The sequence below is a fragment of the Actinia tenebrosa genome, unplaced genomic scaffold (assembly GCF_029948245.1).
Source record: "Actinia tenebrosa isolate PJP-AT-01 unplaced genomic scaffold, QUT_ActTen_1.0 utg344__unscaffolded, whole genome shotgun sequence".
Taxonomy (NCBI): domain Eukaryota; kingdom Metazoa; phylum Cnidaria; class Anthozoa; order Actiniaria; family Actiniidae; genus Actinia; species Actinia tenebrosa.
In genome coordinates, this window is record NW_028292606.1 from 672,449 (window position 1) to 687,178 (window position 14,730).

The 14,730-nt window shown below is 37.0% G+C and overlaps 2 protein-coding genes across 2 annotated transcripts; both read right to left on the reverse strand.

Moving 5' to 3' along the window:
* Positions 1 to 363: 363 nt before the first annotated feature.
* LOC116306997 (uncharacterized) lies at positions 364 to 5,599 on the reverse strand. Its single transcript, XM_031717139.2, has 2 exons — positions 5,204 to 5,599; positions 364 to 1,364 (listed from the first exon to the last, which is right to left on the reverse strand). Exons 1-2 carry the CDS (start codon positions 5,570 to 5,572, stop codon positions 723 to 725), a joined length of 1,011 nt encoding a protein of 336 aa, XP_031572999.1. The 5' UTR covers positions 5,573 to 5,599; the 3' UTR covers positions 364 to 722.
* A 3,449-nt stretch (positions 5,600 to 9,048) lies between these two features.
* On the reverse strand, positions 9,049 to 14,730 carry LOC116307000 (uncharacterized). Its single transcript, XM_031717142.2, has 7 exons — positions 14,580 to 14,730; positions 13,990 to 14,160; positions 13,139 to 13,406; positions 11,770 to 11,945; positions 10,875 to 11,107; positions 9,719 to 9,932; positions 9,049 to 9,322 (listed from the first exon to the last, which is right to left on the reverse strand). The coding sequence occupies exons 1-7, from the start codon at positions 14,638 to 14,640 to the stop codon at positions 9,153 to 9,155; spliced, it is 1,293 nt and encodes a 430-aa protein (XP_031573002.1). The 5' UTR covers positions 14,641 to 14,730; the 3' UTR covers positions 9,049 to 9,152.

The window sequence follows — 14,730 nt, forward strand, 5'->3', positions numbered from 1 at the left end:
TCGGACCGGTTAATACCGGAGAATCTAGACCAGTCCGCGATGCGATCTATCCAATCAGATTGCTCGATTTGCTAGTGTCCAGGCTCTAAGATTCACGGTCATATAATAAATGGCGTGTACTAGATATATGCGACAAGAAGAGAAGCAGGTCTTCAACACGCATCTAATATACCTTAATACCTTTTATAAAATATTTGAGATATAACGCGCGCTCTGATTGGCTGGCTGCAGTGCTCGCACAAAGTTGTTGAAAAATGTTTTATAAAAACAATATAAAACGCGCGCGCATGTCTCTGTACTGTGATATAAACACTTTGGGAGCTGTAGAGCACTCGAAAAGCAAAAGAAACAATAGACACGCCTCGTGTTCCTAAACTTCCTTCTCGTGCTCTGCAGCTCCCAGCGTGTTTATATCACAGTACAGAGACATGCGCGCGCTTTTTATATTCCTTATAGATACGCACTTGAAATACGCACCAATAAAACGCTTAAAACAGTAAGACTATTGGTACTTATTAACTGAACAAAAGAAAGTGTGCAAGGGAGTCTGGTAGTAGAGGTCAATGACGCCATCGTGCAAACGTCCTATTGCTAGAGGTGTTAAAAAAGGTCTCTAGCGAAACTTTTGGCTAGTCTGTATCCTTAGTATTTAATATATTTTAATTTCACTGCCCGGGTTTTTGTCAATACTCCATTGTTTCATGCTTGCGACGACCTTGTACTCAAACATTATTACCAAACCAGTAGTTAGTATTTGAGTCATTGGACGATAAGCATCTGAAATTGCTGTTGACGTTTTGATAAAACCCAAATACATCTTGGCTATCAGTCGCCCCCTCTGTGTCTCCAAAAACACATTTCGCTTGCGTCATATCATGATGAAATATCTGTCCATCAAACTGCCACCAAGCTGAAGTACAATCATTACATTCATGGCCCATAACGTTCATATATTCCACCAGCTTACATGCTCCTTTCCCATTGAACTGAAGGATGTCAAAGTTGGATATCTTAGCTCGAACATAGTCAACAAAACTGACGCCGTCTCTTGGCATGTTACACGTTATACGCCAATGAGATGAGTGTCGCTTCAAACTTTCCATTCGAGCAAAAGAAAGTCGATAGGCATCCCAGTTGGGCTGGTCCTCGTTGACAGGATAGTTAACATTTAAACTCTTAGTGACAAATGCTGGCATATTTCTGTTTAGGAAATTCTGCGACATAAAAAGTGTCCAGGCCTTGTTTGCCTCCGTGTTAAAATCACAGAAGACTGGGTAGACATGGTCGTTGGTGTCCCGTATGTAGTAGAGTCCACTTTCTCGAGCGCCACTCTCATAATGATCTGAACAGCTTTCCGCGTATTTCTGAACGAAAAAAAAATCTCATTCATTAATAAATGTCTCATTCTCTCGGAGTTATTTTACTAGTAAGTTATATATCGTACTTGAAGATGAAAATAACGCATATCGGAGGCTTTGGGCAACCCTGAAATTTTATCGAATTTCATTGGCTGTTGAAAATAACATAGCAACGAACTCTAACTGGTAAATAGTACTATATTTTCAGTGCCTACAATGCGCATGAAAATTATGGTCTAGAATTCAAGATGGAGGATGCCTGTGAAAAGGTGAGTAAAGTAAACTCTCAGTTAGAAATCTGCTTAAAAATATAGGATTTTTTGGCTTAAAAATCCTTTAATGACCAAATCATATTAATGTCTCATAACTGCGAAATTTTCACGTTTATTTATGGAAAGACCCTTGTTTTTTTGCGATTTCAGTCTGACGTTTAACGATGAATCGTACTGCAGTTTACATGTGGAACTCTGCAATTTGATTATGCACTTCATTAATTCATTATTTACTGCCTAAGACGACATGTAGAGAAAAGATTACCCCGAGGGGCGGAACAAACAGAATGAAGAAGTGTTAAATATTGTCATAAAGTCGCTCATGCTTGAAGCCCTGCTGAGAGAAACTATGAACCTAGCCTTCCTCGGCAAAAATTTCACTGGTGGAATTTGTTTTAGAGGTTCAAACCAGATAAATATGAATGTGTAACAACTTGATTCACTAAACAGGACGTAAAACTCTTGATCATTTTTAAGTTTGTAGTAACTTAAACGGCGTCATAGTTAGGGGAGTTATCTTATCTCCTAGGTTCGTGCATCAACCAGGTAGGTGAATACGAACCAGATAGTAGTCTCCTACGAAAAATTGTTCAAAAATACAAAAGTTGTATGCTTAAACTGAAGGCTCGCAAAATAGGCTTGTGGCTCGCACACCGAGGCTGGGACTCGCAGACTCGCACTTTAGCTAACCTCATCGTGCGGGGCGGGTCACGCACAATCTTGATGTCGTTACATTGCAAAGGATTGTGGGATAAGTTAATTTCATGTTTTATTTCCTTTATTTCCGGCCCCTAGAATTATGTGTGTTACGAATCAGCGAAGCCGTGGTAAATGGGGAACCTCAGTCCGTATATTCAAGACCTCGGGCACAGTTTTTTTCTGTACAGCAAATAACCTCTATCATATATATAAATATGGATTGTTATTTTCAATTTAAAAGGTAAACATTGCTTTCTATCAGGACCATTCCAAAAAAATGCATGTTCGAAAAAACTTAACGACATCAAATAACAGACGTCCATGCTCGGAAATATATATTAAAACGAAAAGAGAATGGCCATTTTGTAGTCACTGGTAAACAAAGAAACAACACCTAAAGGAAACCTGAAATGGAAAAACGACAAATAAGATCAATTTTTAATTACAAGTTAAGCTTAAGTTTTCTCATGTTGTGCTTGTCTTTATGTGTTAGTGAGGACCAAGCTTTAATCAATAGTTATAGTTTTTCATGGCAATAGTTATGCAATTTACAGAAATTTAAAGAAATTATATTTTCTTGTTTATTCATATTCTTTTTTAGGGGTTTCTTTGAGGGTTGGTTAATATATTTTATAGTTCATAGGTTGGTTTCGGGTGATACACCTTCTAAATCTTAATATTCTATTGTGTAATCACCTGTCTTTGGCAAATTGCTTAAATAAAATACAAAATACGAGTCTGCTTGCATATGAACTCGATCGGCGTTTATAATTCTGCTTGTTTCGTTTTCAATCTGTTAATTAATCTAAGAGGGTGTATGCCAATGGGGTTAGACTGACAAATGACCAAAAAAAAAACTAGTATGTAATTGAAAAATAACCTAAATTTAGTGAAGAAATAGAAAACGCGCGCGTGTGCTGTGTGCAGTTATAAAGCACGCTGGGGTTGGCAGAAAACGAGAGAAGTGTTAGGAGAAGCACGACGCGTAGCGGAGTGCTTCTCGACACTTCTCGAGCGTTCTGTCAATCCCCAAGTGCTTCATAACTCCACACAGCACAACAAGCAAGTTTTTTATTTCTTTTATAAAATACAAATTACGTGAATGACGAAACTGAGAGTGCGCGCACGTGCTGTGTGCTCTCATAAAGCAAGCGCTGCTAACCAATCAGATTGCGAGATTTAGAGCAGTTATTTTATAATAGTTAATATTTCATGAAATTTCATTATCTTGGTTAATGTTATGGTCAGCGCTCGTAAATGTATTACAGTTAACTGACATTAGGCTGGAAAATTAGTGGTTAACTGACAATTGGGTATACCCCCATTGGCACCCTCGTTTATCGTACCGCGTTTATACTAGATCAATCAAATGTTTTAAAATCATATATATATATCATTTGATATATTTCGTTTATTTATTTTTATTACTTTTTTTAATCATATTTCACTCACTCTCTGATAGTTCATGGAACAATATAAGTTATGGGTTTTTTCGTTGTCACTTTCGCTTTCTCTCTCTCTCTCTTTCTCTCTCTCTCTCTCTCTCTCTCTCTCTTTCTCTTTCTCTGTTTGTCTGCATGAAGTTGTTCGCAAAAGAGATTTAAAACGTATAATAAAACGTTATTATTAAATTAGGTTTTCGTATGACATCTAAAATTAGATTTTCCCTTATAGTGGTTAGAGCGTTTGGCCTATTAGATCATAGTGCAAACCTCATCTGGAGCTAAAAAGAAACACCTCATCTGGAGATAAGATTAGGAAAGCACGGGTGGCGTAGCGGTGTAAGTGCTACCCTCGTGAAAAAAGGACGATTGCTCACCAGGTGTTATTTATTCGTGGCATATGGGTACCATGAATAATTTCATTTCATTTATTCTAAATAATTATCAAGACCTCGGTACAAATAACATGCTTTTCCATATTTAACGAATTTTTGTGCAGCTGTTAAAACATTGAGGCCCAAGACAAGCTTTCACTGCGACTGTCAATGGTGTTTGTCGAGTCTGTGAAATTTTTGGCTATGACCAAAAAGAAAAGCCAAACTGTCCAAACAACCTTTTGTGTATTATGTCAATCTGAAATTTTATACGGGAAATAAACCCGGGGAAAACTGTATGACCACTCTACTAAATTTATTTATTATCTCATCGACTTTGGGGAGAAAAGTAATCAACATTGGCACCTACAAACGACAGAGATAAAATGAAATATGTGATTTAAAAAAATTTTTTTTTGCATGTTTTCACTTTAAAAGTCATTCTCGCTTTTTATCCTCTTTTTCTAACTTCGATTCACTTGTTAACCAGAGAAAAATTGTTTTTTGAATACTCGCAACCAAGAAAATAAGATATCTTATTTATTAGCATCTCATAATAGAGATATAATGTATATCAGTACCGAAAACCATGATCATTACAATGATATTCATCTGATAGACTTAATGAATATCGCTACTGAAGAGGTAAACTCGGCAAGGAAGCAGTTAGGATCACTAAAACAAGTTTATTTTTATTCATAATAATGTGTTTGAGCCAAATAAATACTCTTTCATCATAGTAGAAAAAAAGGAGAACATAGAATAACTGTCGCTTAAGGAGTAAAAAAGGCGAAACGCCTAAAAATATAAATTGATTATATCTTGCGATTCTATTGAAATAAGTTGAGTAAATAAAAGAAAATCGAAGAGTTATAAGCGTGAAACATTTGAAAGAGAGAAAAAAGACAGAAACTGAAGGCTTACAACTTCATTGCCAACTGTATTTGACATGTTTAAAATAGCTTAGCTTATGTCCGCGATTTGACAATGAAGAATTTACAGTGAATTCGTTAGCAATAAGAAAAGAAAGAAAGAAAAGATTCCATAAAATGACTTACCATAGATTGTACTCTTGTCTGTACGTATACTGTATTCTGGGATTTCTCTAAACTTTGAGCAACTCCCTCTTGTATAGAGTGTATCCCTGCTGAGTTTAGTTCGCACCGTCCAAGGCCTTCCAATCGTTCATAAAAGTTATACGACACGCACTTTTGCGTTTTAGCAAGACAAGCAAGGCCGCATCGTATGAAGCTAGTCGAGGCAATCTCTTGAAATTGAAAACCATCCAGCCTGTATCCTTCGAGAGAGATTGGAACTCCTTCATTTTTGCGATACTTTTCGGACATCAGTTTTTCATCTAAACCCCACACAAAGAAGACCATTGCAAACAAATGTACGAGGTTGTGAGTTGTTAATAACCGAAACATTTTGGACAGACGCTAAGAAGAAAGCAATGAAAGTATTTTTCGATCTGAGACACTTAAAGGCAACCTCTAAGATACAATAGAGCTGTATGGAAATTTATTCAGTTCGCAAACAGGTTTTTTCAATCTTACTTTAATAATTGAAGAAATAGAAAACGCGTGCGCGTGCTGTGTGCAGTTATAAAGGACGCGGGGGTTGACGGAACACGAGAGAAGTGTTAGGATCGAGAAGCATGACGCGTAGCTGAGTGCTTCTTGACACTTTTGGAGTGTTCTGTCAATCCCCAAGTGCTTTATAACTCCACATAGCACGAAAAGGATGTATAAAATACGAATTACAATATCCGTTAGTTTTAGATAAGAGTAACGCAACGCTAATTGCGCGCGTGTGCTACGGGTTCTCAGTCACGAGCTCCCAACCAACCAGAACGCAGTATTTATAAAATTTATAAAGCTTAGTTTCATTGATGTGTGATATCAATCGAGTTACTGTTAATATCATCAGCCTTACATTGCCGGCCAATGAAAATATTTTTAAAAACTGAGGTCAAAAACATAGGGTTTCGCTTTCCTACTTTGGCTTATTCTCTACTTTCACATCCCCACAATACTTTGCGTCTTTGGGGGGTAACCAGAGGGTAAAAACCCACTTATTTTGCTGAAGGCTGATCAGAAAATGTTGACAATACCTTGTTTGGTATCCAAAAATAAAAAGAAGAAGTAAAAAACAGAAAAATATAGAAGCTTGAAGACGTTTAAGGTAAATTCTAAATATTTTTTTGTAAGTCAATACATTTTCTGTAAGACCAAAACACTTGATGATCTGTACACGCAAAAATAACTTGGAATAAACTTATAATCAGTATTGTACAGATAAAAGCAGGTATAGTATAAATTCAATTAAGAAACCTTTCAATTTGGTACAGTTTTTTTATTGGTTCCCCCCCAAAGACGCAAGGCATTATGGGGATGTGAAAGTGGAGAATTGGGGAATACCATGGAAACCATGAAACCTTTTTGCTAACTATTGGCATATATTTGTTTCCAAAACCATTTTAACTTACACAGTTACTGACATCTGCCTTTGTAATTTCAAGTGTATGAATTAATTCAACTCTTCTCCAAAGCTAATTTTATGAATTAGCAAATTGATGCAGGACGCAGGTGTGGAAATAGCAATTAAAACAATTGATGGTTTTCAATCATTCCCAAGAAAATTAAATAACAAATGACACGGCGGCCATGTTGGATGATATAAAAAAATAATTGACAATTCTTTTGTTAAATTCCTCCAACATGGCCGCCATGAAAACCATCAATAGTAGCTGTTATTATAGCCAGTCAGTTATTGATTGATGAAAGGAGCAATATCAATATGGTCGTTATTACCCGATATTTTTTGTTTAAAACTACAAACATCCCAATTTGCCGATAAAATAACCAATACCAATGTGGTTGTTATTAGCATATTTTGGTGAAAATAAATTACACTTTTTCAAAAACCATTTTGAAATTATTCACTCACCATTTTAAAATTATTCACTCGGTTTCCCATTGTGCTTTGTGCTAAAGATTCTTCTTTCTTAAGCACATTGGCTGTTCCAGACTTCCTGGTTACATATCAGAAATCCGATTCGTCTTTTTTTGAATTTTAGCACTTTACCAAAATTTTTTATACCCACGGCTAGTAAAATCAATAGAATGTTGCCGAGTGCTGGATTGAAAAACGAAAACGAGAAAAAAAATTTTTTTCATTTCCCAAAATTAAATTTTTAATCTGGTGCTTTTACTCGTGGATACGCAAAGCGTAGAAACGAGTTATTGTGAGGGATCTAAATATCCCTGTCACACATTCACTCATTCACTCAAACATTCATTGGAAATTTTAAAAAAAGGTATTATAAATAATCAACTATACACTTGACAAGATATTGACTCGATCCAAACATTTTCGTGATTAAAAAAAGTTTATACCCAGATTGTATTTTATTTTTCTGCTTTATATTGACAATGTATTAGTGCACATTGGTATGTTTACTGCGCATGACTAACGTCTTTAATCAAAAGTCCAAAATGCAGTCCCATTCATCCCACATGGAATGAGGCAACTATATAAAGGTTGTCATCAGAGTGAAACAAAAATTTTTCGCTGTTCATAGCAAGGGGTTAATCTTACTCGGTTTAGGGGCCGACTAACCTCTCCCTTAGGCTTCGGCCGAGCTCCCTGATCAGTCATTATGGATAGCGGTGTCGGGGCCGAAATCTCCGGCATAGCCGTAAATGCTTCGCGCTGCCATACTGCGCTTCGACACTACGTCTGGAGGTATGGTCCTATTTGAAAAAAAAAAAAAAAAAAGAGTAAAACTGAATAGTTCACAGAAGGGCTTTTTCCAAATTTCCGCGTGCCATGTATTATCATCGTTGCGCGCTTCGAGTACATTATACAATATTTCTTGCTAAGCTTATAATACGTACAGGCATACTTCAAGTATGAACATGCATCTTGAATATCCTAGAACACCAAAAGTACCGAGGGAATATGCTATTTTTGAATACCTTTGAATATTATCTCTTTCAAACAGTGTGTTTATTTAATAAACACCGGTAGGAAAGAGCGATAAATCGAGAACATACCTTTTTACCAACACGCCGGGCGGCCTTCATGAACTCTTTTGTTAAATAAGAAATTATGGAATTCCGAGGGGTTAATTATTGAAAACGTTATAGACTGCAGCTGTACATTTCAGAGTGTCTTTTTTATTTTACTCTTTTCAATGAGAAGCACCTCTAAAACGCGATTGAATCTGCTGGCAGTTGGAACAATATCTGAAAAATGAAGACTTATCGAAGACTCAAATTATTTGAAAACGTTATCCCGGAACTCTATGCTCTATAATTATCTGCATTTACTCTTCTTGGCATCCCATAATTCAATATGGCCGCCGTAACAGTAATAGTTGCGCGCGCATATTTTTAGCTTTCTCCGAGTCATAATGAAAATTGCCGTTTTCTCACTAGCATATAGCCATAGACCCCTTGCCGCACGTCGAAATGCATCTCAATTTGGATGAGGACATAATAATAGGTTTTCGATTCTCGTGACATTGGAACTCTTTTCATTTGTTTTGTACTCCAAATTGAGCTGCTTTGACGTCACATGTCTGGGGTCTGTAGGTATACAGCATCATATAAAGTTATAACACACCCACAATGAATACTAATACGTACCGCTTTGTGTATCGTCTATAAGTTAACTAAAGACAATAATGATAAAAGGGTAAAATATACATCGTGAAAAGATGAAAAAACTTACTGACGTTTCGGATGCTAGTCCGACTTTATATAATCTAATTAAAAGTGAAAGTTTGATTTATGATGGTAATGTTGATATGTTGGTTACGAAGAGGATGATATAAGGTCAAAATAGTGCTTTTTCTGGTACTTATTTCTTTTCATAGAAATACAAAATGAACAAAATATAGTCTCAACATGAATTTTATTTTAAGCTCTTTAATCTCATGATGACTTCAGTTATAGATGATTTTCTCAGCTATCTGCTAGTAATTAGGCATGGTAGCCTTATTCAACATCGGACGTTAGCTGGCCAATCACAGGCTTTGATCTTGGGGTTGAAATTCAATCCATTTGGACAAGCGAAGCTGTATTTCGTTCCACTATAGCATTGGTGATATTTGGTGCAATCGGCAGGATCTGCGTATGTACCATCCTGTTTTCCAGAACAAGAAAAGGGGCCTACGAAAAGAAGAATTTAAGACAAAAATATTTCAACAGCTATATATTACCCTGATTTTCTCAAAACTGTTTCTCGCACTTTTATAACTAGTCACAGTCATCTAGTTGCACGATATCATTATTTTTGTAGCATATTTTTGCGTGAAAACGTGTTTGTGAGAGTGAGGAGAGGGTAATGGGGCGAAAAGAAGGGTTAAGCTGGACACAGGGCTAACCAAACCATGGTGCACATTTCGACTTGAGGTTGTGAAAGGCTTGTATGGCACTCTTCTTTCAGTCGTTTCATCTAAGGCTCGTAATTTACCTATTACGCATGTTCTTACATGGTACACAGTCAAGTTTGTTTGGGGTGCTTCAAGTAAGAAGGCTGTGTCACAAGTGGCTATCGCTATTTACCTGCTGGCTTGGTTGTGGGAGGCAGTGTGGTTGGGCCAGGCGGATTGATAGGAGGCTCAGTGCTCACTCCTGGTGAACCCGTGGGCACGACTGTAGATCCCTTCAGCAGAGAAAAGGCAACCTCTGAGTAACGCTTTCCACTGATTACATTGTTCTGATCCCAAGAAACATCCCAAAGCATGATTCCACCGATTCCAGGCAAGTCACGAACTTTCTAGAAGTCAAAAATACAAATCGTTACCAAAATGAATTTTAACATAGCCACGATATAATGCACGCTCTAATTGTTTAATTTAATGATTTGTCCACTTCCTAATTAATATGACCCCGGATTTAAATCGAGAGAGAGGACAATGCCAATGTTTACTGCAGTCACGTGATCTAAAAGCGCGTGACTTCAGGAGAGCATAACAAGTACTCGCGATTCTTGTGATCAAGACTCCTGTGGAGTTGAAAGCTCAAAGTATATGCATAATAATTTTACTCAGTGTATTAAGAGTTCAATTCTTTATTCAGTTCAATTCAATTCAATAATATTTCCACTGACCAATGGAAAATCGAAATACAAAGTAAATAAGTGCAATTACATAGATATTTAAACAGTCTGAATAAAAAGAAGAAAAGAGCATAATAGATAATTGTGAACGAGTCCCTAAGTCGCTTTAGCTTCCCAGTGAATAGTCGTCTCTATAACAAAAGAGATACTAAATCGGAAAAAAAAAAACCCGGGAAAAGTATCATGATAATTGTTGTTAGAATGCTACCGATAGCACTACAAAGTGCCTGGACAGATTTGTGTGATGTCTCTAAGCAATTCAAAATAGTTGGAGCTGTGTTCTGTATAGCGGCTAACAGACGGACCTGCATATAGTTCGACCTCGTTGAGCTGCGCCACTGCTGTACTTGTGGTGGTGAATAGCGATAACAAGCTTTAAAATTTTTACCAAAGAAAAAAAAAATATCTGGGTTTTTTTATTTCTTTGTTTCTTTCTTTTTCTTTTTGTTTTTCTTTTCTTTCCTTTCTTTCTTTTTTTCTTTCTTTTTCTTTCTTTTTTTTTTCTTTCGTTTTTGTGTGTGTGTGTGTGTGTATGTTTTTCTGTATTTCTTGATTGATTGTTTTTTATCACCAGGGCAGTCTACGGTTTAAGGTACTTACTTGATATAAGGCCCTTAGCTCAGCTGGAGGGCGATAAAAATGAGCCCCGCTTGCACCTCCTGTTGCAGCTGGCATTCCAATGAAAATCAAAGGGCCTCGTGGACTTCTGGATTTAGAAAAGTCAAGCCATTGTTTTAGAGTTGAGTCGAACCAGTTTCCAGCCCCGGTGTGGCAGTAGTTGTTATAGAACTGGATATACAAGTGATCCATGTCTTCTCCAGCTAATTCAAGCCCTAAAAATATGAAAAAAAGTCATTGAGCATGTAGGCCGAGAAAAAAGAAAATGGACTTAGATCAATCAAAGCCGCTACCCAAGTACAATAAAAGTACAATAACCTTACTCAAAGTGGCTTTTATAAATTTTTAGTAGCACGTGGACTCGTAGTGATTGGATGTAGAGTATTTGAAAGACTTGAATATTTGAATGCAACATGGAAATAATTTATATTGGGCTCCAGGGTACTAAGGTTCTTTATTTCGCTTCGGGTAGGCTAAGGCGAGTGCCGTAAAACAGCAAACGCCGGAGTGAAAACATATTATCTCTGGACCCCAAGGACCTAAAGGACTTATATCCTAAACTTCTAGGAAATCTGGGTTTGAGATCGATAGTCTTGTAGGACTTGTAACTTCGTTCGTTCAGGATTCCAATGGTTTTAAACTTTTTGGGTTTCCTTTGCCAAAAGCCGGGTCTCTAATCAAGTGTCTCTTTGCTATAACATCTGCAAATTTCGATTCATGTATTCAACGTTTAACGCTTCAAATGGCGGGAAGATCACCAAAAAGATTCTATGTTTACCTCCAGACATTCTAAATAAGGTAAGCTTACCAAATATTGATTGCAAGGTACGCGAACGACAATTTGATTTGCTTGGGGCTTGAGAAGTTGGATACGTACCTGAATTTCCACCAGGCCCCAAGTGATGATCTGGATATGGACATTGTGGGGCACCCGTTAACAGGTAAACCTTGCTTTGATCAGCATCCATGATTCTTCGCATCTCCTTGATGAAATCACCGTAATTATCTCCACGACCACCTTCGATATCTAGATCAATACCGTCCATCACGGCACTGTAGACAATGGAATGATTATTGTGTCAAATGATTAGTGAATGTGACTTCGTTTGGACAACTTCAATTAGAGATACTTTTGCCATTTCACAGCTATTTTTAAATAGTATTGCTAATGTCCCTATAGTACATTTGCTTCCACTTTTGTTTGCTCTCGATCAATAACTAAAATCAATAAGATAATATATATATAATTATAATTGCTTAATTATAATCTTTATAGTACACTCAACAAAATTACTCGACTCTGATTGGTCGAGAGGAGTACAATTATAGCGTTAATTGTACTCCGTAGGAGTACCGAATTAAGTCGCTATGGCAACACGGCCAAAACATGGCAAAACAATTATTTTCTATCATTTTGTACTTAAAAAACATATAAATAAAATTTTAAAGCCGTAAGAACTTATCTTTTTTATGCATTTCAGTTGCGCGATGGACTGAAAACCGGCCGCCAAATAGACAAAGGTGAACGGCGTCGCTTCGCATTTTTTACTGAAATTTTGTTGAGTGAACTATAAACAAAAAATCGCACGATCTTCTCGTACAATTTGGAATTAATAGACACTCGTAATGTTTTGAAAGTTCTTTAATTGCACTCGCCTAAAGGCTCGTGCAATTACAAGAACTTTCAAAACATTACTCGTGTCTATTAATTTCCAAATTGTACTCGAGTTCGTGCGATTTCCTATACAAATTGCTCCAAATCTTCACAGGCAATAAAGGTTTGGCTGAAAACTGAAAGATATATATACCCGACTTTATAGAGGATTGATTTTATTATATCTTTATGATTGTATGTGTTTTATTGACTTATCCACATATATTCTCTTATATAATAACGTGCTGATACACAACTTGGGCTACCTCTAGGTAAATAGCGTCTCATAATTCAACATTTTCCATCATCGGTTCACTCGTCAAACACAAAGCATTCAGTCGAGGTTGCAAGGTTCAAATTTGAATAATCCTTTGAAAGTACCTTGGCGCCTCGGTTGAGCGCTTTGTGTTTGACCAGTGAACCAATGTATGGAAAATGGTAAATTACTGTTCGATTGCTCGACCAACTGACAACGAAACATTATCTAAAATTTATGGCATCTCCACATTATCGAGAAATGATTTTTAGATAAGAGTGTTTGGCACAGACGAGAGCGTTTTTACTTATACCAAAATATGAAAAAAGAGCGTACCTGCCGAATGGTCTCAGGTTCAACGAGCCATCCATTCTGCTGCCACCGAGGAATAAATCATAAAACGTTTGTGCCAATTCTCGGGCTTTAGCGGGGGTCGGTAGAGTGCCATCACCAGTTGCACCACCCACAGACATGATAACTTTCTTGCCCAGGCCCTGACATACCTTGATTCCCTCTTCGATCTTTGGACAACGAAGGAGGAAGGGGTACTGGGGGGATATGCTTTTTTCACAATGGTAGGCAAAGTTCAGCGATGGAAGGCTATCTGAAAAGAAAGAAAAAAAGAAGACAAGCATGCACAATGCTGGACGGACTTTCAATATCTGTAATGAGTTAATAAACATAGGTTTTGAAAAACTATTTCAAGGGAAAAATGTCAAATGAATGTTGTCCAGTACTTTTGGCTTTCATTTTTTTTCTTTTGAAATAAAATAAGTTAATTTTACTGTAACCTTGCCAATATTTTGGTATATATATTGCTCTCCTATAAAGGTAAAGAATAATATTGGGAAAGAGATCGTACATTTTCCCCTCAAAGTATTTGTTTCGTAACCGTACATGACTTATAGGTTGCTATCAATAGACGTCACTTCCGATAAAAGCTCTTTTTTGATGGCTTGTAGAATCCTTGAGGTTGTTTTGATCTCTTGTTTTCTGGTTTGATGTCATGAAAATAGTCAAATACAATAGTTTGAGGACTTATTTTGATATGTTTTGACTTAACATCCGCTAGTTGCCCCCCGTCAACCGCTTGTTTGCCCCCCAGTCAACTCCAAAAAAGTCACGTGACTGATAGTAAGCAATATGAAACATTGGACGCATTGTCTGATGCACCTTATAATCATTACCTTTGTTGCGAGAATCCCAGAAGATAATGACAAAAGACACGGCAATGATGTCGTATTTCGTAGTCCTGCATGTTTCAGCTAATGATCTCTCGTAGTTGCTTGGTCCATTGGCTGGACCAGCTCCATTCTGTCCCCAGTATCCTACCAGGCGTTGACGGCCTGTGTAGTTCTCTGCAATAAGACCAAACAAACGTATAACAAACATTTAAAAACATTCAAAAATATGAAAGGTAACGACTGATTAGATTTGATTGAAGGCAGCGAATAACCAAATTTCAGCGTGCAACTCACAGACACAAAGTTCGCATGTTTAAGAAAATCGCAGTAAAGTGAACAAATGCATGCCTTTGATGGGATTGATGTGCCTCTTAACAGTCTGGTCTCTCACAAACTACTTAAATACACCCTTGAAAGCATAGTGGTGTGTTTAGCAAGTTTTACTGTGCTTAAAATTAATATCGTGAATTCTGTTAAAAGTTTTTTTAACCGTCCTCTATTCCCAGAATCGAAATTTTCTTAAGAACATTTTTGAAAAATAGCCTAGGTGACCTATGAATTAAGGCATGAGATTTATGCAGAATCAGTTTTACCTCTCTTCGCCCAAATCCCAGCTGCAAAAGCAACGACCAGCAAAATCAGTACGGATCTCATTCTTCTTCACTCAAGGGTATCCACCTCAAAATAAATAATGCTTGATGAAAACAAGAGACTATATATATATTATAAGAAAATGCCATTCAG